Raw genomic sequence first — 25695 nt, 5'->3', positions numbered from 1 at the left:
TTCCTGTGTAAGCTCATAAGTATTTAGATTAAATTTTATTCTTCTTAATTTTCAGAGTAGATTTCCTTGAAGAAAACACAGTTCAGGGTTTATTGCACAATTAGAGCCTGTGGCTAACATTCTCAAATTCTAAAAACTTCTTGTTTTATCTTCAAGGGGTCTTGGGGAAATCTACTCTTTAAGTTAGGCATGGGCAAAGTGCAACATTCCAGATGTTGCTGGACCTCAACCTCCAGCATTCCTCACAATTTGCTATGCTTTCCAGGACTTATTGCATAAAGCTATCAGTTCCTTTGCCAAAGTATAGCAAGTTGGAAAGATCAAAACTAAATAACGGTTTCAATAGTGGTTGAGCGTTTACATTCATACACACTCTTCAGAGGTTTACTTTATCTATATTTTTTAATTTTAAATAACTAATTTAACATATTCATAAATTAAAATTTTTAAAAAACATCAAGCTGTAATGCATAAAATAGATACAATGCAACTTAATAGCCACCACATTTTTATGCAGGTTGTATAGCGAGAAGTACATTTTTTCCAAGCTCCCATATTAGTCCCTGACATGAAATCATAGAGGTTCTTATATGTAGCACCCCTTCATCACAGCCATGAACTTATGGAAATACCTTCCTTAGTAATGATGCTCAGCCCAGGTGTAGAGAAAAGCACTGCACTGTGGAAAATGCAAGATGGACGATGGCGCAGAACAAGGTTAGGGACCATCTGGCCCTTCAGATAATGTTAGACTGCAGCTCCCATCATCCATAGTCAGTATAGCCAATAATAAGGAATAATTTGGCAGCTACAGTCCAACCGCATCCCTGCTCCCCTCCATGGTACAAGAAGATGCAAAATAATATCAGAAAACACAAATATGCGAGAGTTGAGCCTAAGAACCCCTCATCATTATAAAGGATGAAAGGTAGCCTTATTTTGGACAATAAATGTTTCATAACATCTGTAACAAGGACTCTTTAACTAGCCAATCTAACGATTCTACAAGAGTTCTAACAATGACTGTATCTTGTACACTGAGCAAATTATTACATAATAAAGGCTTGGGAATTATCATGCCAAATCTGATTAATGTCCATCAAACACAGCAGTGTTTCCAGTAATGATCATCCCGGTATTTCTGTAAAGTTTACCAAAAAGGCATGGGGGCAACAAGGGCTACCTGCATTTTTGCTACCTGCATTTTTCTGCCTTCCGTTGCACCTACAGAAACTGATAACTGGCAATTGGGTGTTTCTTCAACACCAATGATTGGACATAGTCTTCTACTGCACCAAAGGACAACAGGCTAGTTTTAAGAGGCATACACAAGTCTGTCCACCAATAGTGTGTTTTTATCCCCTACTCTGTTGCATGAGACAACCACTTTTTCTGTTAATAGAAGAGCCAACCCTAAAAGCAAATCCCATCTCCTAGCTCTCTGCCAACTTTCCACCCCAGATTCTGGTAATTTAAATGTATTATCACCTCTGAACATAGAGCTTCTATTTAACTATGAAGCTAACTATAGTGCAGTGTAGATTTCATACTGTGAGAAGAAAGATTACATGGATTTGTATTTGTTGACCCTGCTCTAAACTTCAACTTATTAATAGGCTCTTTTGCATAGAGCTGATGAAAATACCCTCTGTGTATCAGAGTTGATCAAGATGTGGAAGTTGAACAAGGCCAGTATGCATGATCCTTCCAGTCCCCTGCATGCCTATTAATAGTAATTCCATATTTGAACCCTTGTACAGGTCTTAGGATAGAGTCCATCAGCTCTATCTGATGCTGTAATTGAAATGTGCATTGTACTTCAAGGTACTTCCCTTTTGTCAGCCATTTCAGTACTATGAAATAGAAGAAATATTTTCATGCTTCTATGCTGTTCATAACTTTATAAACCTTATGTCTCCAGCTTTTTGTCTGAACTATTTTATTAGTGGGTCCATCTCATGTCTCCACAGAATTCAACAGCATTAACTGCTGGGTTTTGCTTAATATAACACTTTCATCTCATTTTTCACAATAGAACTTCATCCCCTGGGGTTAAAAATATGTTCATTTGAGGGAGGATTCATGATTTGGGCTAAGCAGTTTGTGACAGAACTACACTCATTTATAACACTTGTTATTACATATTTTATAAAACTAGGAAAGCTTCTTGCTCCTTAAGGGCTAACTCATTTTATTATGGTGTAAGCTTGTGGGGTACTGTGGGGAGATAAAGTCCCACTTCATCAGATGAAATAAAATTTGTTAGTACTTAAGGTGCTTACCAATACATGAAAGACTCTTATTTTTTCTGCAAGTGACTAACACTGCTAATCTTAAGGAAATTATTAAGGAAAGCCTATCTTATTTAATCAATTTGATTTGACATCTAAAGTCAGATGGGAATCCCAGCCAATATATGTTTGCAGTCACATTCCAGCTACAAGAAAAGGAGGATAAAACACTTTTCATTAGTGTAACAGGAGGTTGAAAGCATCTATCAATAACATACATATTGTGTATGTGCTGCATGCATATCACACCTCTGAAAATCGTTAATAACACCAGTATCACCTGTACATGTACTGCATGCATAATTATGCCAGTCACCCAGTGTCAGGCATTGTCTACCTCTATATGAATGTTTTGAATATTCCTTTGTCTGAAGCACATGCCATTTATATAATAATTCATTATATAATGATGTGTTTAAAGCACATCACTGCATTTATTTATATTTCCATTTCATTCCAAAAATCTGGCCTTGATTTCTAAAGTTCTTTGAAAGGCAAATGCCTCCCAGTCACTCTTGATATGCATAATATAAGTGGAAGAAGAAAGAGTAATAAGAACAAATATATTTTCACAGTTTCTATGATACCTGAGACTGTTGTGGATTCTGTGATGGTTCTGTCTGTTAATCTCTCTTTTTAGTTTCTTCCTCCACCTCTTACAGGCTTCTATCTTCAATTTCCTTTCCTTCCTTGCTAGTTCATACTGTAACTGACGATGGGTTTTCTTCTCGACTGGCTTCATTTTTGCTGTTCTTCCAGGAGAAAAATCTATTACCTGCACCGCCGGTACAAGTTCCTGAACAGGTCAGTGATGTTTTCAGTGTGAAGACTATACGGTCACATTAATGCAAAAATTAAGCCATTTTTGTATGAACAGTTGTTTCTGTAAATACAGAAATTACTGCCCAGTGAACTCCTGTTATCTTTATCCATATTTCTCAAGTAGGTTCTTATTAAATTTCTGACCCTTTATCATGAAAAGAACCTTGAAATAGCTGCTCCTTCATTGAAACCCTTACAACCAAAAATGGAAGTGACACCAACCTTGCCCTATTTGTTTGTTTGTTATCTTCATTTATATCCTGCTTTTCTCTCAGTAATGAAACTCAAGGCAGCTAGCAACATAATTAAAAACAAGATTAAAATCAGAATTAAATAGATTAAGGGGTGGAAAAGACAGTCAAAATAAGCAGGTTTCCAGCCAGCTTCCAGGCGGGGCATTTAGATGATGCAAACCTTGAAGCCAGACGGAAACTGATCCCAAGCCGCCCTATGGGGAAAAAAGCTGGACTAAAAAGGAGCTGGATTTTTCCACTTCTTCCTGGAAATGCACACCTTTGCTTGTACGTCTAAATGCAGCGCTGGCAGGGAGGCTCTAAAGGGGCACTTTATCCTAACCCTAACCCTAATTGTGCATAAAAACACCCTGTTGCAGGAGCACATTTAGAAGGGACAGAGCTGCCATACCCAACCAGTGGAGGTGGCAGTGCCCAAAAGAGAGTGACACCTTTCATGGAGATAAGTAAAACATACACATGCCAGACAGTTAAAGAACAGCATGGGGTGAAGGGAGGGTGAAGGGGGGGCATGGTTGTACATTGCCAGCATCTTCATGGGTACGTCTCTACTCTAATGACCAGTATCGATGGAGCTCTGCACATAGAACTGTGTGCAGGTTCACAGGGATGGTCATCCAATGGATGGCAGTTGCTAGTGGTTCGCTCCTGCGAAGGTGCGCAGGGATGGTCTGGGGAACAATAAAAAAATACCCAATGGCACGACTAGAAGCCACACCCTGCCACCTTGGGAGCCGGCTGTGCAGTTGGTGGCAACTTGGATCACTTTCTGAAAAGGTAGCTTCAAGACACTTTTTCCTGCCTGTCTGTTTCACCCTGAAACTGTATAATTTGACAGATTAAAACTATGCAAAACCTTCAATAAAAGTACCGAATTTAGGTTATTTAAAAACCAATTGAAGAATTTCTCAGGTTAAAAGCATTTAACATTAAAAATATTAAAATTAATTAAAAGACTACATACAAACCTTGAAAACAGCACTACACCATCTTAAAAGCTGATCTGAGTAAGTTTCTAATAGTTGATGATATGAAAATGTTTTAACTTGCTGACAAAGGAGAATAAGGATATGGCTATCCTGGCCAGCAAATGTCCAAAGTCTGGCAGCAGCCACCAAGAAGGGCCTTTTTCTAGTTTCCACCAAATCATAGAATTGTAGAGTTGGAAGAGACCACAAGGGCCATCCAGTCCAACCCCCTGCCATGCAGGAAATCACAACCAAAGCATCCCCAACAGATGGCCATGAAAAGCCTGAAAAGTTGGTAGGACAGAGAGAAAGGCCTCTCCAGAAGATCTCAGAGCTCTGATGGACTCATAAAAGGAGATATAGCCCCTCAAGCCACTTAGTAATTGGATTTTTAAAAAAGAGTAATTAGGTATGGGGCAGATTCCCCTAGGGAAAGAATGTGTTGGGATGGATAGATAAAAGCAGGATGAACTTTTGAAATCAATTAAGGCATAGAATACCTCTAGAAAATGAAAATCAGTGTTAGAAAGCCCCGAGACAGGAATGTACTTGAGGGGCATTGATATTTTTATGATAGAAACAGGGATAGGTTATTTGAGCAATACTAACTAGAGTAGATATACATGAAACCACATGCTAAATGCTAAGTGAAATACCTTAAATGCACCAATCCTGTCCGATCTTGAAAGCTAAGCAGGATTAGCCCTGGTTAGTAGTTGGATGGGAGATCACAAATGAATACCAGATGTTCGACAGTGGTTGAGTCTCCTTCTTTCGAGGTTTTTAAAGAGAGGCTGGGTGGCCGTCTGTCAGGAATGTTTTGATTGTGTATTCTTGCATGGCAGGAGGATTGATTGGATGGCCCTTGGGGTATCTTCCAATTCTAGGATTCAATAGGTTCTGTAGGCCAGGGATTCCCAACTTTTTTGACACATGGAGCCCTTATTTCTATGGTGGAGCCCTAAGAAGCCTACCCTATGTCTTAACAAGTTATTGTTTAGGAGTACAGTATATATAAGAATATATTCTTATTCTTTAAATTCATTCATTTTTATTTCTTTGATTTTCCTGGAGTGGCCTTGGAACACCTGGGAAGTGTACAAGGAGCCCTAAGGGCTCCTCGGGGCACCAGTTTGGAACCGCTGCTGTAAGTTGTATTTCAGAGGGAGGAACTGGCAAAACCACCTCTAAGAAAACACTACTGGGGATAGTTGCTCCTCAAACAAGGAGTTGTTATAGGGCTTACAACAAGATGCCATTCTATTCCCAGTGTTTTTTAACATCTACATGAAACTGCTGGGAGAGATCATCTGGAGACATGAGGCAAGGTGCTATTAGCCCACTGATGACACAAAGAGGCTAAACAGACTGGCCAAAAGAGCTGGGGGTAGAGTGGGGACATGGCGGCCGCATGCCCTGACTCCACCCCCAAGCCGTCATCACGCCGACCAACCAACCACCCACACATCAGGCAGCTTTACGGTGCTCTTTTGGAGTTGTGTTCAGATGCTGCACACCAAAAGGAGTGCCAAAAAGTGCTGCCGCAGCGGCAAATACAGTTTTTTGCTGGTTCCAGAAGGAGCAGCTTTCTGCCACTTCTTTTGGAGCTAGCAAAATACCGGATCAGGGCCATAGTATGCAATTGCTGCAGCCCCAATCCAGCACACAAAGGGGCAGTGTGATGCCGCCCCTTTAGGGTCATCTCTTTAGGTGCAATATGTTTCTCCATGCCTTCAAAAACAGTCTCAGCGAAGGTTAGTGTGTCTCTGAATGACTGCAAAGCTGGAGGAGGTAATGGGCTGGATGAAGAAAAACAGATTGAAATTGAATCTAGACAAGACAGAGGTGCTTACTATTAAGGGTCCTTGGCATTATAATGTAGAAAAACATAATGTGTCTAAGCCCTGAAGAAAATTTCAAACCAATTCAGCAGAGAGATTACAAGATGCAAATGGTATGAATATATGAAAGCTCTTTGCATTCTATCGGAGAACTGGGTTCTCTGATTGCCCATTAGGGTTTTAAATACAGAGCCTGGGTGATCAGCATCCAATTGTAAAACTTTTCAACAATTAGTTTCATGCAGCCTCCAATAAACTACTTTTCTTTAATAAGGGGGGGAGGGGGGGACTTTATATATCTCCTGTGTAGTTTGGCATTAAGCACAGGCTAAAGATACAGCTGGCTGTTTCTCAAAAAACTATGGAGATTATAGCACTTGGATAAGAAACGGGAGAGAAATGGGATGCTCCTGTCATAAACTTATAATTGGCCTGTAATATCCTATTAAGGGTAAACTCCCGTGACTAGCTTATTACAGGACCATTACAGGTTATTAGCAGAATAAGAACGGGATGAGAGCGATGTCATGTGATAATATTTGCGCAATTGCGCAATATTGACGGGAACATCCCATTTCTTATTCCTATGTGATAATCTCCCTTGTGTGGATAAACTATCTCTGTATTTGTATTTCCACTTCACTGGCAGTCTTTCCTATGTACGTTTGTGTGTATGTGGCTGTGTGTGTTACCTGTTGAATGGAGATGATTACATCTGAACACTCTAACTGTTTTCAGCTCTCAAGCCAAATTACTTTTGTGTGAAATAAGAGTTCATACATTTTGTAGCATGCCCGGGCAGTGAAGTGGAGACAAACTGACAAACCATCTTTTTGAAATTATACCCTTTGTGACATACAAGTGGGTACAAATGGAAGCAAAATGATTAAATTTTCTAAAGTTCTGCTGCCAGAGCTTTTTGCCCATGAATCTGATATGGTCATATTTAAATCTCCATTATATAGTTTGTCAATTAAAATGAGAATTTAAGTGAAACTAGGGGAGGAAACTCCTGGAAATGAAATTGCCATGGGCTTATTTAGGTTGTATTGAGACTTGCTGCATTGTAGCAAATTTTCTGGCAATGTGTAAGTGGTCACTTACACATTGCCAGAAAATAAGGTAATAAATCACAATATAGAGAACTGTCCTGTGACAGCTCTTCAAACAGAAAACTATTCTCTTTAAATAGAACATATAGGCCAGAATCTCAGTGGTGTCTTTTATATGGATACAAAAGGAGAAATGTGGAATATCCACATTCAATCCAAGGCCATGGAAAGGGAGTTGTACATGTGGTTCCATTATACATTTGGTTTTGCATTGGACTGAACATTCTGTTATTGCAATGCTACCATTCATCACAAAGATTGCATGCCCTCCAACACTGTACAATATCAGAGTGTAAAGATGGGAAAGGTTATCAGTGAAGAAGAAGCTACAGAACTTTGCTTTTGCCTGAGCCTACTGCGAGGGGCAAGATTCTGCCCCTTCTCTCCTCCCCCTTTTGCCCTTTGAACTCAGTTTGCAGCAGCTTAAATGAACTGAGGACAGAGCCGCCCATCTGCTTGAGACCTGAGTCAACTTCATACCTTTGAGAACGTTAGAACACACTGGGAAGAATTGTTCTCTTTGTCCCAGTTACCTATTTCAGTTTCCAAGTATCAGTTCTTCATTAATCTGCCACAATCTCTCCAAAGCAATGTCGAAGGCTTTCATGGCTGGCATCCATAGTTTTTTGTGGATTTTTCGGGCTATGTGGCCATGTTCTAGAAGAGTTTATTCTTGACATTTTGCCAGCATCTGTGGCTGGTATCTTCAGAGAATGCTGACCTGGAAGAGAGGACAGCATTCCAGGTCAGCATTCTCTGAAGATGCCAGCCATATGCTGGCAAAACGTGAGGAATAAACTCTTCTAGAACATGGCCACATAACCTGAAAAACCCACAAAAAACTATAACCTCTCCAAAATTTGGCTGTCTGCAGAACCCCACACAGAAGCAGCTCTCTTTAGAACCACCAGTTTAGTAGACAAAAGAAACCCCTTATTCCCTTTTCCTGCCTTCTCAAAGTGTTTAGCAAAGCATGGACATAGCTGTGTTGCCCTAAGAAAAGAACCCAAAGGTTCCCCCTCTGCAGCTATTAGTTATCTAAGTAAAGTGCTGGTACCTTGTCACCTGATATTTCAAATTTATAAATCATGTTGTCAAACTGATTTGGCTGTACCTTATACAAGTGTATACTGGAAGTCAGTGGTGAGATGCCTGTCCATATATTACTGTCATTACTTTCCAGAACATCTGTCTTGTTTTGTTCATTTTGCATGCTGGTATGTGGATAGGATTGGAAACATCTGCTTCACTCTGAATTTTCTGATGTTATTTATCCTTTGATCTTACCTTTCGTGTGCTGCAGAATCGAGAAACAGTTAAGCAGGTTTCGAGGATGGTTACCTAGAAAGCCGATGAGGTTGGACAAAGAAAGGATGCCAGACTTGGAGGAGAATGACTGCTACACTGCTCCATTCAGTCAGCATAGGATTCATCAGTGAGTGTTCTAAGTCAAACAAATGTTGAGACATAGAAATACTGTTTTTGTTTTATATTGGAGGGTACAGAAAATGCTATTTAGTCTTTTATTATGGTTGGATCCTTACTGCACTGTTCGAAATTCTGCTCAGAGTCTACATTTTCATCTCTCTGCATCTTCAGGACTTCATAATTCATAACAGCTACAATCTGTCTTCTTCTTATTGTTGTTTTTGTTATGTGCCTTCAAATTGCTTCCAAATTACAATGACCCCTAAAGTGAATCTGCCATGGGTTTTTTTGGCAATATTTATTCAAAGGGGGTTTGCCATTGCCTTCTTCTGAGACTGAGAAAGTGTGTCTTGCCCAAGGTCACCCAGTGGGTCTGCACAGCTAGCAGGAATTTGAAATTGTGTCTCCCAGAACCCTAGCTGAACACTCAAAGCACTACACTACACTGACTCTCACAATATATCTATTTGATAGGAAAAACAAAGACATTGATATTTATTGTCTTCCGATTATTTAAATTCATTTTATCCATATAGTCAAACCTGAACAGAAACATAACTTTAAAAATAACACAGAATCAGTTATTAAAAACTAACCAATAAAAACAAGAACATGAGGTCAGTAATTCAAACAGCAATAGAACTGATAATGCTGACAAGTCGCAGTATATACAGCACAACCCAAAACTATATTTTATTTTACTTTACAGATATGGCAAGCTCTTTCACTATTATTTATATTATTGTTACTGTTATTGCTGTTTATAATAGAATAATAAATATAATATTAATATAGTACAGGTTGAGTATCCCTTGTCTGAAATGTTTGGGACCAGAAGTATTTCAGTTTTTGAATTATTTACATTTACATAATGAGATATCTTGGAAATAGGACCCAAGTCTAAACACAAAATTTATTTATGTTTCGTATATACCTTACAGACATAGCCTGAAGATAAGTATATACAGCATTTTTAGTAAATTTGCACATGAAACTAAGTTTGTGTACATTGAACCACTAAATTTGTGGCACTACGTCATCACACAGATAACTTAGGAGTTTGGAGTGTTTTGAATTTTCAGATTAGGGAAACTCATCCTGTATTAATATAATATAATATAATCAATGTAATAGTAAATATAATAAAAGACATATGCCCATAGGACTGTACATTACCAAAATGGGACTTTAAAAAACTAGGTAATAACCTCATCTCTTAGGCCCATTTATTCACTTGGAATGCTTTGAATACTATAAATACTTTGTGATGGCTCTATTGCATATCATTTTTTATCCTCCCATGAGAAATATTCCTATACACATATGAGACAGGATACAAATAATTTGTGCATGAGATCAGGATCTGTGAAACTTTCAACCATGGGAATACCTCTTAATGTCTTTTGTGAGTGTTACAGGAAATGAACGAGTGTTAAATGAAAGCAAAACAATAAGCTCAAAATCTACTTTTGTATATCTGTTGAACTTCCAATAAATCAGAGTTGTTGCGTACACTTTTATTAAAGTGTAATATTAAGTTTAAACCAAAGTTAAAAGTTGCTATCTGGAATGTTTCCAACCTCAATATATATTTTAAAAATTAATATTGCATGCAAATTATCTGAGAGAAATGGTTGGAAGAATAAGTCTAACCTATTAGTACTGTATTTCCTAAATTTGGACATTTGGTTGCAGTCTTATCTGTCCAATGCACCAATTTGAGCAGACTGAGAACATGTCTAAAGCTAATTTCATTCTACTGATGTACATTCCAGCTGCTCTTGTTAGCTTTAGAAATTGCTTTCCTATGAAATGTCTTCCAAGTAACCCTGCTGAGCAGAAATGCCATATTGTGATGCACTGATTTGTTTATTCTTTTCATCTACAGCTGTTATGTCAGAAATGTCAATGACACTTTTTATATTGTCATGAGCAATAACTCTTTTCTTTTCTTGTGATATTTTCACAAACAGCTTCATCATCCACAACAAAGACACTTTCTTCAGCAACGCTACAAGAAGTAGAATTGTCCATCATATTTTACAGAGAGTGAAATATGAGGAAGGAAAAAATAAAGTTGGTAAGTGTGAGAAAGCAAATTTTATTTCATATTAACCTTTGCTAGTATGTAGGCTGATAGTCTTAAAAGAGGCCATGACACTGATATTATTTTTTCATGCACTGTACTCTATCGTCTTGTACTTTAATTTCAACACTACACTTTAAATATCAAGCTGTAGCAAAGAACCCTAAAATGTATGTAGTTGCTTCTGTATTTTGATTTTTAGCTTTGCTTGTGTTTGTACCCTTTAAAATGTTTTAAAGAATTTCCTATTCCCCTCCAACATGCAGCCTTATTATATTGCAGTGATTTCAGTCCTGACTGTGGTATATTGAATGTTTTTGTTTCTAGGTCTGAATCGATTGCTTACAAATGGCTCCTATGAAGCTGCATTTCCTCTTCATGAGGTATTTTTTCATTTTGTTTTTCCTAGCAGGCTGAGTTCATTCCCTAAAGTACTTTAACCATTATTGTTCTCAGTGACATTAATCTTGATTTTTCCCTGAAAGAAAGAGAGAGAGAGGAGCTTCTAGGGACATCTATTTCCTTCTCTCTTTCTTTCTCCCTTCGTCTTTCCTTTTCTGGGATATTAGAGGATGGATGGATGGATGGATGGATGGATAGATAGATAGATAGATAGATAGATAGATAGATAGATAGATAGATAGACAGTAGATATTTCTACATCATCATTCTATTGTACAATAAACACTGACCAAAATTCCAAGGAGATATAAAGACTTCAAAGAATAGCTCAGATTCATGGAAACATTTTGAAGATGATACTCACCAGAGATTGTTTAAAGCTTTGAGCAAGGAAGGGAAATCCATGCCTGTGGACCTAATCTGGTCTATGGAAGGTCCCACTCTAGCTGCCAGCTTTTCAACAAGACTGGCCCCAGCAGATTACCAGGAAATATTTGCAGAGATATATCACTACTATTGTTTGTGATCAGCAGTTGGAGACAACCAAGGGGATCCATTTCCCCTAAATTGCAGCTTGTCCTCGCAATACTTCTCATGTGGGAGAGATAGAAGCAACACAGTTATGGCTAAAGCAGTGTTCCAGTTGTTACTGCCTTAGTTGGGATCCCAGCTGTGCTGCACATGGTTTACATATTTTATGACTTTAGCCAGGGATAGAATTAAATTAAGTCCCCTTGACATCAGCTTGCCTTTGGAAGGGATTTTATCCACTGCTCCAAATTTTATTTTTATTTTTATTCCACTACTCCAAATAAGTTCTCCACATCTGCACTGTATGTCAAGAGAAGTGCCTTGTAGAAGCACACCTATGCTGTTAGTGCAAATTCAGAAATACAGTACTAGCATTATTGTGGGCTCATTTTTTCCTATTTCCACAAGAAAATAAAATGCTACATTTTCTGTCAGATGAAGCTTCAAATGTTCAAGATTGCTCTACATAAAACATATTACAGTAAACCAGACCATGAAGTTAGATCCAATACATCTCTAACTCTCCCTTAGATTGCATAAATCCCTTAGATTTATGAAAATGCACACAGTTTATTACTCTGTGCCTATTTACACATACAAAACAGATATTCTGCATGCAGACAGATATAAACACTAATTCTGTGCAATTACATGGATTGTATGTATTGAAAATATGTTTGAATAATGGATATTTCTCCACTAATTTCTCCTTTACATCATATATTTTAGGGTAGTTACAGAAGTAAAAATTCCATAAGAACCCATGGGGCAGAAAACCACAGGCATTTACTTTATGCGTGCTGGGCTTCATGGAGAGCATGGTATAAGTACCAGCCTTTGGATCTTGTACGGTAAAACCTTTTTTAAAAGTTCTTAAATTTATACTATTTGGCATGTATGGGTACTTATCCTGTACAAGAAAATGCAGGAAAATGTTAACATGTGAATTCCAGTGATATCTATGTACATATGGTAGACTCAGCCTTTACTGTTGTTGTTGGTTTGGTTTTCCCACCAATAAACACATGCCACATATATACGCACATCTCTGTGACAATAATGGTTCCATCTGTGTATTCAACGGAGAGGCCAATCTGGGCTCAAAGAGCTCAAAGACTTCAATATATGGGTAGCCCTAGGGTTTGGTATGTAATTCACAATATTGCATGCTACCTAGGGAAGTCTATCAGAAAGAGTGGTACCTCTAGCAATGCACTTGTGCTAAGTGTTAAACTCTTTCTGTAGTTACAGCTAATTAGATTTCTGGCAATGTTAAATCTGTTGGCACCCCTGGGTGGCATCTTGCCTACTTAAGGACTGCAGTATGAAGTCACAGGTCTCAGTGTATTATTCTTAGGCAAAAAATAGTGGCTTTCATTCCAGTCCCAAAGTTTGATATGCTACTGCTGAAAATGAAGCATGCCAACCTCCTTTCCAGCCTTTCATTACCAAAGGGGACATTACATCCGCATTGCGGTTAGATAAGCCACCACCAGGAATTTAGAGTGGACAACACTTCTATGCTATTTATTTACAACGGTGTTTCAAAGTCTGCTAACAATGTATACAAAAGAGTATTCATGTATTTTCAATCTCATGTAGCAACTGGTAGTAGATATGTTTTCTGTGTATTTGTTTTCAGATTGTTTCTTTGTAAATGTTTCCAAGGAAACATTAGGGTTGGTTTTTTTTTAAAAAAATGCATTTCTTTTGAAGTAGATCAAATGCTATATTATTTTTCATTTTTAAATGTGAAAGGAGTTTGGTTAGTCTACAGTTTTTCTTTTCTAGAAGCAAAGTTAGTGTCATTACCTGGTATCATTAATCCTAACACTCTATCATAGTCCCCTTCTGCAGCCTGCTTAGACTCTCCTTTTAAAACATTTTCCTGTCTGTGACTGCAAGCAACAGATGCAACTGTAGGTATCAGCATGGTGTAGTGATTTGAGCATTGGACTACACATCTGCAGACCAGGTTCAAATTCCTGCTCAGCCATGGAAACCCACTGCGTCTTCTTGGGCAAGTCACACTCTGTCAGTGTCAGAGCAATGGCAAGCCCCCTCTGAAGAAATTAAGCCAAGAAAACCCAGTAGCAGGGTCAACTTAAGGTTATTATAAGTTAGAAATGACTTGAAGGCATACAACAAGCTATCAATTTTGTTCCCCACAACACCCTAGAGCAATGTTGTCTGGGAATTTAAATGGCACATAGACCCAGCTCCATGGACCATTTAGAGCACTGTTTGGGTTGTTGCAAAGGAACATCACCATGGCCTTTTGATGGAAGGGAGCTAATCCCAACTGGAAAACACATTTAAACAAGACCTGATCTCTCCTACATCAGCTTTGGCATTGTTTTATTTTCATATGAAACCTTTATTCTGTGTGGCCTTGTTCTAAAGGCTCATTTACCCATATTCTAGAAAAAAGAAAAGGATACTCCTGCACTAAATTGAATATTTAGTGACAATGATGGACATAGCTACAATATCCCAGATACATAATAGTACACTATATAAACCACAACACAAGTTAACGTAGGCCCAGAATAGACAGGCCAAAAGGAATGTGTCATTCAGATGACGTATGCCCTCGAAGCAGCCAGAAGCTGCTCCATGGCCACCAAAGGTAGCCTGAAGCCACCAGAAAATAGGGTGGGGAAAAACAGCTCTGGCTAGCGGCCAGTTTGAGAGCAGACTGTGCTGTCACTGCAGTCCTGGGGCCAATTGTAGCAAGAGCAGGCAGAGGCCACTCCTAGCCACTCTGATAGCCTTTAGGGCTGAAAGGCGGGGATGTAAATATCATAAATAAATAAATAAATAAATAAATAAATAAAGCTGCTCGTCTGCTTCACCACTTAGGAGATCTGCCCAGTAAGTGACTATAATTCCAGGTTGTTGGTTTTTTTTAATCTTTTCTGCCTGTGAACAGATATTGACCTGTGACATTAATTAGTCTTTAAGCTGCTACAGCACTCCATCTCTTATATCAATCAAAATATCAATCGGATTTGAACAGCATTTGCATGTCTCCAGATGCCCCCAGTTTCTGGAGTAAAAGAGGCAGCACCATAAGAGTATGTACTCAGTGACACTATAAGCTAGCTTTAAAAAAAATTTTTGTTATGATCTACATTCCATTGTTAGACCTGACCAGAGTAGCTCCATTGAATTAGTTAGATTTACCTATGTGTTGAATCACCATACATTTGATTTAGTGGGGCTATTCTAGCTGAGACTAACCTGCAGGATTTCAGGCTGTATGTTTTCCGTGCCATGTTTATGTAGGAGGCAGCTTTCCCTTCCTCCTATCCCAATGCTGAAATAGTCTGGCTGAATAGTGAATACAAAACCACTTATGGTGCTTCCAAATATTGTTCAGAATGCATTCCAATCGCTCCTAGAGAAAGTTACACTATAATGCCCATTAGTCAATCCATGATCTCATAGGCGTTCTTCAGAGATATCAAGGAGTGAATGTGCCAAGGCGGCTAAACTGCCCTGTCATCTCGTTGCTAGTGAAGTTTACCAGATCACACTGAAGGCATGTTGCTAAAGCACTGAGAAAGCTTGTTCCACTGATGTTTTCTTTAGCAATAAACCTAAAGTCTTAAATCTGCAGTGCCATCAGTCTGGCACAGTCAACAATAATTAATTTCAGTTTAATCACACCAGCTGGCCATTAAAGTTGCCAGAAATAAATAAGGAAAGAAACTGTGTAAATGTAAAAGGTTCTGGTCGATCTCTTCTCAGCCTGAATCTAGTTTACACATTATTGTTAAGTGCAACTCAAAAAAAATTCCAAATGTGTAATTATTTTAAAAAAAAATCTCTTACCATTGATTAGCTTTGTACGCTTTGTACACTTTATACTGCCTAATATATACATCATATTATGTACTTCTGTAAGCAATTATTTTCTTAAGTAAGGGCCCATCAGTTCATTGATATCATCATGGATGGTTGCCTGGCTGCTGGCAGTGGCATCAACTTTGCAGTTAAGATATATGTAAGTTTGATGATAATCAATTTAATTTATTCATATTGACATAAGACCAAAAAAGATGTATCAAGTTATTAAGAATTCTGCTGATCCGACAAGGTCATAGTTATCAACTTGTAACGTTTTCAGTTTCTGAACTTGCAGACGTACTGTATCATGGATAACTAGGTATACTTGGTACATGTAGTTGTTCTATTAAATTGTATGGGCAAACTCAGGGTGATGACAGTGTTTTTAGAGTGATTATACTGTTTATAGTGACTGTGCAAGAGTTTGACGGGTGGGAAACCTATGCAAGTTCAATATATCTTTGAGCTCTCTGAATATACAACTATTACCAGTCACTATTTGCAGACAGCTCTACATACATAGCTAGACTCAGCAATATTTCCTTTGGACAACTAACCCTTCCAGGGCGTACTGATGGAGGCTGCAGGAAGGGGAGATGGGGATGAAAGAGTAATTTACTTAACTGCCTTAAATATGGAGTCAATCATGCACAGGCTTATGAGATCAAACTATTATCTATATCAGTCTTGAACAATTATATGTGTGCTAGGCTCCCACCTGATTAAACTGGTAGGGTAGAGGTAGAGTTGCCAAAACTGGGGTGTGTTAGAAGTGAAAATTAGTCTACAAAGTTCATTCTGACTTTATTGATCATTCCTTTGGCTTTGGATGGCTGATGAACACTTCTGTATCACTCAGCGGTAATACCCAAGGAACATTTCTGACAGGCACGGAATAATGGAGAGACTGAACTATTGATCTAATTGTGTGTGATACAGTTCATATTGTTGTTTAACTAACTCCTGCTGTCAGTGGTGACATCCATTTTGGAAGTAAATAGTAATGTGATATGAATGGTGCCAATGCCTACATATGCCTATAAAACAACTGCCAGTTGTGTTCTTTTAAAGATTAATAAGTTTAATACTAAAGGTTAATGTTAAAGTATATTATTAAATGTTAATAAATCTTCATAAATACAGAGTAATTTGATCTATCTACTTTTGGACCTAAGGCTGGCATAATTTGGGGTCTTAGAATTATGGATGAAGTCAGAAGTCACAGCATGGGTACTGCTTTTTTTTGCATCTGCAAATCTGGGCACAAGTCTTAACAAGAGAAGAGAGAGCAGATTTTGCTGAAGCCACATTTAAGTAGGGAGAGAACAAGAGGAAGCATCCATTTTTGAGAGTGTGTAGCAGCAACATTAAAAAAAACACCTTAATGTGTTCCTTCTGCTTTGCGTCTCCATGTTAAATTATAGTCTTGGATTCAAGTAGGCCATGTAAATACTTGCTGTAAATTTCACAGGCTTTAAGTTTTCCTTCTTATTGGAACAGACACAGATTGCTATTCAGTGTGTCAGCCAAATAATTAGGACAGGAAGAAAAGACAAAGACCTGCAGCAGTTGCCAGTGTGGCTTTATACTGCCAGCCCTGCTGTCCTTGTAACAAAGGGCCACATTATCATTATTTATCTAGCTGTTTACCTGGGAAGTTCTTGGAGCTTTCTCAGTGGCAAAAGAATAAAAACAACTTGACGGCCTTTGGCATAGCATAGCAAAGTCAAACCATAAGAAAGATAATTGCAAAAGCCCAACCTTCCTCACAGGTTTACAAAATATACAGTATAAAGTTAATGCATTTAGATAGCATTGGCTGGGCTGAGTAACAACAAATGGTTCAGCCCTCAAAGCTAAATGTTGATCTTATATATGCAACAGTAAAATTGCCATTTTTCTAATGCAAAGTGTCTGTGATGACACAGCCTGAATTCTTCCAGGACAAAGGCAGCACTAAGGGGTTGCAGACACCTTCTCCAGCTTTGTGTGTGTGTGTGTGTCTGTCTGTCTGTCTGTCTGTCTGTCTGTCTGTCTACGGTGTTATGTCTGCCCCTTCTTCTTTGTGTGTATGCCCACCCCTTCTTCTTTGCTGCGATGGCTGCCATGGCCAAGGGAGCCAAGGCAGTGGAAAAGAAGGGGTGTGCGCACACTCCTCCCAGCTTTTCCACAGCCATAGCCTTATTGAGTGATAAAGCCAAGGCAGTGAAGGAGGAGCAAGCAAGCACCCCTCCTGATTTCTCCACTGCCCTAGCTCTCCCTGCCAAGGAAGCCAAGGCAGCAGAGAAAAAGGGACAATGCATGGTCCTTTCATCCCCTCCCACTGGCTCCTGTGCTCAGGTACCCACAGCTCTCCCGACAGCACTTTCTAGGTCTGGGCAGGCAGACAGCTGGGCAAGTGAGCTAGGAAGCAGGAGCAGAGGTCAGGGAAGGAGGAAATGGCAAGCCACTGCGGCCACCATCACCACCACCCAGCAGCCCTTTCTGGACACTTGCACCAAGTGACACCAACCCTAATGACACTACTGTTGCAGGATTTTTGAAAAAGAGGAGAGAATGGGATGTGTATATGAAGTGTGTGTGTTTAGTTATGTTTTTAACCTTTGTATGTTTTTTGTATTTTATACTATTTTAACTAGATGTTTTTAATTGTTTAAAAAATTATTGTGATGTTTTACTAATATTTTATCTTGTGAGCCACCTTGGGGCCCTTTTTGGGAGAAAGGCAGCACAGAAGTGAAATAAATGAATAAAATAGAAGGCATGTATTTCAATTCCTTTTAGTACATTTTGCAAACAGAGTTTCAAAATATGTATTAAAATATATTTATATTTGCCAGGAAGAGGCCTACGGACCTATGGTTCTCTAACAGCCAAAGCAGGCACCAAATGACTCTATATTGATGATGTAAACTAATCTTCAGTTAATAGAATGTCTCAACAGTGCTGTAAGGGATATTCAAAATGGGATGACATTTAAAAAATATGTAGTGATCAATTATCTACTCAGTATTGTAAGACATTCTACCATTAACATAGATTTTGTATCTATTATTATTGCATCTGTATTCCTATACTGAATGAAATAAATGAACAATATGAACAATATGTAGGGTTCTCTATATATGAAAAACGAATTGCTCAGTACACAGCAGTTTCTGTGCCACTGATCAGACAAAAGATTCCCAACATTTTATTTTAATTTTTATATATATATGTATAAATTAAGCTTTTATTTATGGAATACAAAACCTAACATTCTTATTTTATTGCCAAATGGTAAAAAAATTATTTTATGTTAAGAGCCAATCCTAAATACCAATTTAAAAAATGTTAATAACCTTCTTTATGTTGTGTTTTTAATAGGCGGTATTTTGGTGAGAAAATTGGCTTGTACTTTGCCTGGTTAGGCTGGTACACAGGAATGCTCTTCCCAGCTGCCTTCATTGGACTGTTTGTCTTTTTGTATGGAGTAGCCACACTGAACCACTGCCAAGTCAGGTGAAGTAAAAATGAAACATTGCTACTGGTCACACTATCCTTCATTAATTTGTGAGAACATTGTCTATATTGTTCTGGTTCTTGCCCAAACTGGTGTATTAATTGATGAGCTTTGATTTTGAGTGCACCATTTTCTTTCTTTTTGTTTGTTTGTTTACTGTAACATATTGCACCATACCATGTCTACTAAATTTGTTATTCTAAAACCTGATGTCCTTTTTATCAAAAGACCATTTGCCAACATGGTATTTAGGGAAGCAAGCAAAACTCTGGCCTTTTTCTTTTTCGTATTTATTATTTTCCCCCAACATATCTATTTATCCTAGGTCCCTTTTCTGCTCTTTCCCCTTTATTCTCCTCTGGCCCTGGATGTAGTACAGCATAGAAGGCTTGTAGTAAAGATTGTACATTAGCACAGGCCCATTTATGCTAGTTTATCTCTCCCTTTCTGAAGAATCAGTTTGTGAAGTGCATGTGTGAAACAGTCATCATCACCTGAATCTGGATGCAGTTCAGTATAAAAGGCTTACATGATTCTCCAAACATCCTGGAGAAAGAAATCTGTCAGGTTCATTATAAACTCAAGACTATATGTTGGCAATGGACCACATATGCATGTTTACTACACGTTTTTAAAAGTCTTCACAGTACAAACATGGATGATAGAATCTTCATATCATCTCAGGTGCAATATTTTCCAGTGATGTCAGTTAACCCTGATTGTTCGCACATTGTTCACATGTTACACTAAACATGTCTACAATTGCCTGTACATATTTGTCAAAATTATGTACTTAAGTTGATTTTTTAAAAATGTAGCTTTGATCTGGTGCAGTTTCTTATGTATGGACTATCCAGTTGAAAAACTCTGCATCTCCGGAGCCGTCTCAGTCAGAACTGAGCCCCGACCATCTAAAGGGATCTTTGGAGGTCGGGAAATTCTCCCTACGGTTGGAAGAATCAGAGGGGGCTTGATGGAAGGTTCAACTCTGGACTGTGCTGAGAAATCAGAGTAAGTCTCTACCGCTAAGTGGAAGAGACGGAAGATACACAGACGGGGGGACCTGCAGAGCAATCCATGCTCAGAATTGGCAAGTAGCGATTTTATTCGCACAGAGGCACCATCAACTAATTTTAGTATTAAAAATAAAGCAGTTATAAAGGAGGAAGGCTACCAGGAATCCTGTTAAGTAACAGCTACGAATATACCGTAAGAACAGGGCAGTAAGGAACTTAATGCACTACCGCTGCTCTGTGGAACTTAAAAAAGAATGTCTTTACTTGTTGGTTTGGAATAGTTGATACTATCACGGAGACGCTTATAAATTTTTATGAATAATTTGCGGGGACTCATCTGTGAAAGACCTAATTAGCAAACAAAACAAACAAAAACTTTTTAAAGATTTCCTAATGCTTCACATTTAAAACGGACCTAAATAAACCCGGTGACCATTCAGTAAACGGAGGTTAACGAAAGAGTTAACATATAGTGGCCTTGGAACTCACCTGGGGCTGGATGAAGAGAAGAGAGATAAGATAAAACCGCAACCCAGGAGTGGAGGAGGCCGCGAGGCTGGTTGGCCCTCTGAGAAGGGAGGGAGCGAGGGAAGAGTGGAGCGGAGAGACGTCCCTTCCTGGAGGAAAGGAGAGAGGGGAGAATGAGAAACACCGAAAGGGGAAGAGAGGAGACGAGGAGAAGCCTAGAGGAACAACGGAAGAAGGTCCAGAGACGACGGAAGACGACGGAAGGCGGAAGAAGGTCCGGAGGACTAACAAAGGGAGGAGACAAGTTGCGGGATAGAGCGACGACGGAAGAGGTTAGAAGGGTGACGGAAGGAGGTCCGGAGGACTAACAAAGGGAGGAGACAAGTTGCGGGATAGAGCGACGACGGAAGAGGCTAGAAGGGCGACGGAAGGAGGTTTGGAGGACTAATAAAGGGAACAGATAAGTGGCGGGATAGAGCGACGACGGAAGAGGCTAGAAGGGCGACGGAAGGAGGTCCGGAGGACTAACAAAGGGAGGAGACGAGTTGCGGGATAGAGTGCCGACGGAAGAAGATAGAAGGACGACGAAAGGAGGTCCAGAGGACTGTGACGGAGAGCAGACGAGTTGGAGACTAGACAGACGAAGGAAGAAGGTCAGTAATAAAACGGAAGAAGGTCCGGCGGATAAAGAAGGAGCCCAGAGAGACGACGGAAGTGAGTTGGAGAGTAAAGAAGGAGACGAGACGAGCGGCAGCACAGAGGGGAAACGCAAGAAAGACGAAGCAGGAGAGGAAATAGGAGCAGCTGGAAGAGAAACAACGAAAGACGACGCAAGGAACTTTAAAAGGCTTAGGAAAGACAGAGTAAAGTCAGAAGGAGCGAAGGGGAAGTAAGGAAAATGTGGGAAAAGGACACTTTAAGTAAAGAGGAAGGAGAAGTTAAGAAGTAAGATACATAAAAGGACAGGGGAGAAAGTTTATATAGATATAAGGGGGTAGGAAGTATAAGTCTATAAATTTTAGACGCTTGAGTGCTGACATTAAGTGAGCACTATATAGCAGAACACAGAGTAGAGCCTCCATTTTACTCATTGGCACCTTGATCTTCTTGAAATTGCTTGCTAGAGTGCCTCATTCCTACTGTCTGCTTACATATGGCTTTTTAGAAAATATCTGTCTTTTCCGGGGGGGGGGGAGTTTATATAGATATAAGGGGGGAGGAAGTATAAGGGGGAAGGGGACTGTAAAGGGAAATATCTACCTAAAAATAATAGGAAAGGAAGATAAGAAAGACAGGGGGAGGAGTTTAAAGGAAGTAAATATATATAGTGGATAAAGATTGAAGGGAGAAAGTTTGACAAGGGGGGTCTTGTGTGCTGAAATATATTGGGAAGAATTACTGGATAAATTTGAAGATCTGATAAACCAAAGTGTAAAAAGTAAGGTAGCGCGTCGCCCCAGAGAAACCGGGGATAAAAATAATTGATAAACGGATAGTTATATTGTAATTTAAAGATATTGAAGGTGTAAGTTAATTATTTTTCTGCTTTCTCTTCTCTTTTGAGATATTAGGGGTGGGAATATTTGGAATACTGACCTGAAGAAAGGTGTTAAATATAGAATGAATACAAGAACCCAAACCCAGAAAGCACTACAACAGGCACAAAACCAAAGAAAATTTTCTACTGACTCACCCAAAAGTATAGATATGAATCAACTCCTTCTAGATAAAATTGAGAATCTCTCAATAAACTTGTCAGCAAATCTGGCCAAAGAAATGGACATTTTTAGAAAGGAAATAAAACAGGAGATTAGGTCAGATTTGAAAGAAATAAACCAAACGGTGGACAAATTGTTAATAGATACACAAAAAACCAAACAAAGAGTTGAAATTCTTGAATTTAGAACTGAAAAATTGGAATCGGATTTAGCAAAATCTTTGAATAAAAAAGAAGAGGAATTGGATGAAAGGGCGATATGGGAACTAAAGCTGAGAGAAAAATGTATTAAAATAAGAGGTTTACCAGAGGAAAAAAATGAAGATTTGGCAGGAAAACTAATCACAGAAATTGCAAAATTCATGAAAAAAGACCCTGTTTTTTTTTATGAGGAAGTGGACAAGATATTCCGTATCAATTCATTAGTTGCAAAACAGAAGGGGCTGCGAGAGATGTTGCGTTATATTTTGTGAGGAAGCACACACGAGATTTGTTTCTTACCCTGCATAATGAAACCCCCTTCATATATAAAGGACAAGAGTTAAAGGTGCTGAAAGACATCCCCGGAAGAATCCTTCGGAAAAGAAAAGATTATATCTTTCTGACTACTTTTTTGAGGAAGGAAGCCATACCCTATCGGTGGGACTTACCAGAAGGTCTGACCTTCTGGTGGAATAAAAAAGGACAAAGATCTCTACACCAGAACAAGCAAAGACTTTTTTAAGAAAAGCGACAGAAAAGAATAAAGAAGCCTATAAAGGGGAACCAAGGCAACAAGTAAAGGCAAAGGTGTTGAGAGAAGATAAAAGAGGAGGAGACGCAGAAAGTTTAACAGTGGAGTTAAGTGGGAATGAAGAAGAAGAGGTTCTAGGAGGAGAGGAAGAACAAAATTGTAACTCCCTAGAAGACTTAAATCAAGAAATTGACCCACAAGAATTGCTGCTAGAGGAAGAAAGATTAAGAAGAGAGGAGCAAGAGACAGAAACGGATAATCTCCTGAATTGACATACGGATTATGAAATCCCCTATTTGAACTCAGCCTATTTCTCGACCTTTTATTTTTTGACGGTTTTGACATTCGAATAAACAATTTTTGGAATTTAAGAAAATAAATAAATTGGTTGTCTGGAGTGTTTGGGAGATATAGACTGGGTAATGGCGGAATACCTAAAATTTCTCTCCTGGAATGTTCAAGGGTTAAATACACCACAGAAAAGAAAAAAGATCTGTCACTATCTTCAAAAATTAAAAGTGGACATAATCTGCTTACAAGAAACCAGAATTAAACAGAAAGATAAAAAATACTTAAGATGTGTTAAATTGGGTCAAGAATATATATCAGCGGCAAAAGTTTAAAAAAAAGGGGGTAGTGATATATGTGAATACAAAATGGGAAGCCAGAGAGATAGATAATGATCCAGAGGGACACTATGTAATTGTGGAACTGATGTGTAATAATCAAAAAATAATGTTGGTTGGGATATATGGGCCATTAGATAATAAAAATAAATTTTATAAGAGATTAAAAGAAAAATTATTGGATTTACAATTTGATGCCATAGTCATGTTGGGTGATTGGAATGGGGTAATAGACCCCAAAATAGATAAATTTTCAGAACGAAAAAAAAATGAACAAGGGAAACTCCCGAAGGAATTTTTTAATTTGATGGATCTAATGGTGATAGAGGACGTATGGAGGAAAAAAAACGGTCCCAATAAAGATTATACTTTTTTCTCCAATCCACATAAAACATGGACACGTATTGATATGATCATGGCCTCGTCGCACCTACTTCCGAGGATTCACAAAGCACAAATTTTGACAAAAATTTGGTCCGACCATAACCCGGTACAGATAGATCTGAAATTAGGAAAGAAAGAATTTAATTGGAGGTTGGACGGCTCTTTACTAAAAGATGAAAAATTGGTAAAACAACTAAATTGGAATATTCAAAACTACTTTAAGGAAAATTTAGATAAAGGAGTAAATGATCAGATGGTCTGGGACGCGTTTAAAGCAGTTATGAGAGGTTGGCTAATTAAAAAAGCGTCAGAAATTAGGAAAAAAAGAAATGAAAAATTAGATAAATTGAATAAGGAATTAGAGCAGAGAGAGAAAGCGCTAAAGAAAAATCCCAAAGATAGAAATACCTTAGTTGAAGTGAAATTAATACAAAGGCAAATTTCGACCTTTATGATAGAGCAGATGGAAAGGAAACTAAAATTTGTTAAACAAAAATATTATGAGTCAGCAAATAAACCGGGGAAATTACTGGCATATCAAATCAAAAAAGAAAAATCGAAACGAAGAATAAATGTGATAAAAGAAGAAGAAAGGGTGTTGACTGATCAAAATCAAATTAAAAGATGTTTTCAAAGATTTTACACTGAGTTATTTAAAAAGCCTCTGGTTAAAGAGACAAAAATAATGAACTACTTGGACTCTATAACAATACAAAAATTAACTAAGGAACAAAAAGAGTTGTTAGATAAACCTATCTCAAAGACAGAGATTTTACAAGTTATACAAAAAGCCAAAACCGGGAAAGCCCCAGGACCAGATGGTTTTTTGAACGAATTCTATAAAAATTGTGTGGAGAGCTTAGTGGATCCTCTGGAACGGGTGATGAACGAGGCTATGGAAGGGAAAATACCCCAAACATGGACACAATCCATAACGATTTTGATTCAAAAAGAAGATAAAGATCTGACTAATCCAAAAAATTATAGACCGATAGCACTTTTGAATTCGGACTATAAATTATTTGTATCAATATTGGCGGACAGATTAAAAATGGTATTGAGCAATTGGATTCACGTTGATCAAAGTGGCTTTCTCCCGGGAAGATTAATAAAAGATAATATTAGGAATTTGGTAAATCTAATAGAAATTCATGAAAAAAATTGATAAGAAATTGGCTCTTTTCTTCATAGATGCGGAGAAAGCTTTTGATAATATCTATTGGGAATTCATGTTTGGGGTATTAAGAAAAATGGGGGCTGGAGAAAAATTTCAAGGAGCAGTAGAGGGTATATATAAAAAACAAGAAACACAGATTTTGGTAAATGGGGAAAAAACCCCATCATGTAGGATTTTCAAAGGGGTGAGACAGGGATGTCCGCTATCACCATTGTTATTTATATTGTCTTTGGAAATGCTGTTAAACAAGATCAGACAGACTCAAACGATAGAAGGATTCAAATTAAGGGGGATGGAATATAAATTGCGAGCTTACGGAGACGATTTGGTCCTAACAATTGCAAATGCAAATGAGTGTATAGAACAAATGATAAAATTATTTAAAAAATTCGGAAAAGTTGCAGGATATAGAGTTAATGTTGAAAAAACCAGCATTTTGGCAATGAATTTGACGAGAGAGGAAAAGATGTTATTACAGGAAGAAT

The 25695-nt window shown here is 38.3% G+C and overlaps 2 protein-coding genes across 7 annotated transcripts in view; one reads left to right on the top strand and one right to left on the bottom strand.

Moving 5' to 3' along the window:
• LOC149312058 (anoctamin-4) overlaps window positions 1-25695 on the top strand; it is a 186539-nt gene that overhangs the window by 117816 nt on the left and 43028 nt on the right. For all 6 annotated transcript variants that reach the window (XR_016281224.1, XM_089523859.1, XM_089523858.1 and 3 more), the window contains 6 exons: window positions 3051-3095; window positions 8592-8723; window positions 10690-10796; window positions 11130-11185; window positions 12465-12586; window positions 18954-19088. Coding sequence is in view for 5 of the 6 variants with exons in the window: in XM_089523859.1 (XP_089379985.1) it covers window positions 3051-3095; window positions 8592-8723; window positions 10690-10796; window positions 11130-11185; window positions 12465-12586; window positions 18954-19088 (597 nt within the window). In the remaining variant the exon portion in view is untranslated. The remainder of the gene's footprint in view (window positions 1-3050; window positions 3096-8591; window positions 8724-10689; window positions 10797-11129; window positions 11186-12464; window positions 12587-18953; window positions 19089-25695) is intronic.
• LOC149312057 (sodium-coupled monocarboxylate transporter 1-like) overlaps window positions 8641-25695 on the bottom strand; it is a 104941-nt gene continuing 87886 nt past the window's right edge. The window contains exon 13 of the mRNA XM_089523863.1: window positions 8641-8732. Within this exon, the coding sequence (XP_089379989.1) occupies window positions 8702-8732 (31 nt within the window). The 3' untranslated portion in view covers window positions 8641-8701. The remainder of the gene's footprint in view (window positions 8733-25695) is intronic.

The sequence above is a fragment of the Sceloporus occidentalis genome, unplaced genomic scaffold (genome assembly GCF_023333645.1).
Source record: "Sceloporus occidentalis isolate IW3139 unplaced genomic scaffold, rSceOcc1.0.p SCAF_5, whole genome shotgun sequence".
In the NCBI taxonomy this organism is placed as follows: domain Eukaryota; kingdom Metazoa; phylum Chordata; class Lepidosauria; order Squamata; family Phrynosomatidae; genus Sceloporus; species Sceloporus occidentalis.
Note: the sequence above shows the minus strand (reverse complement) of the source record. Positions and strands in the feature narration are given on the sequence as shown.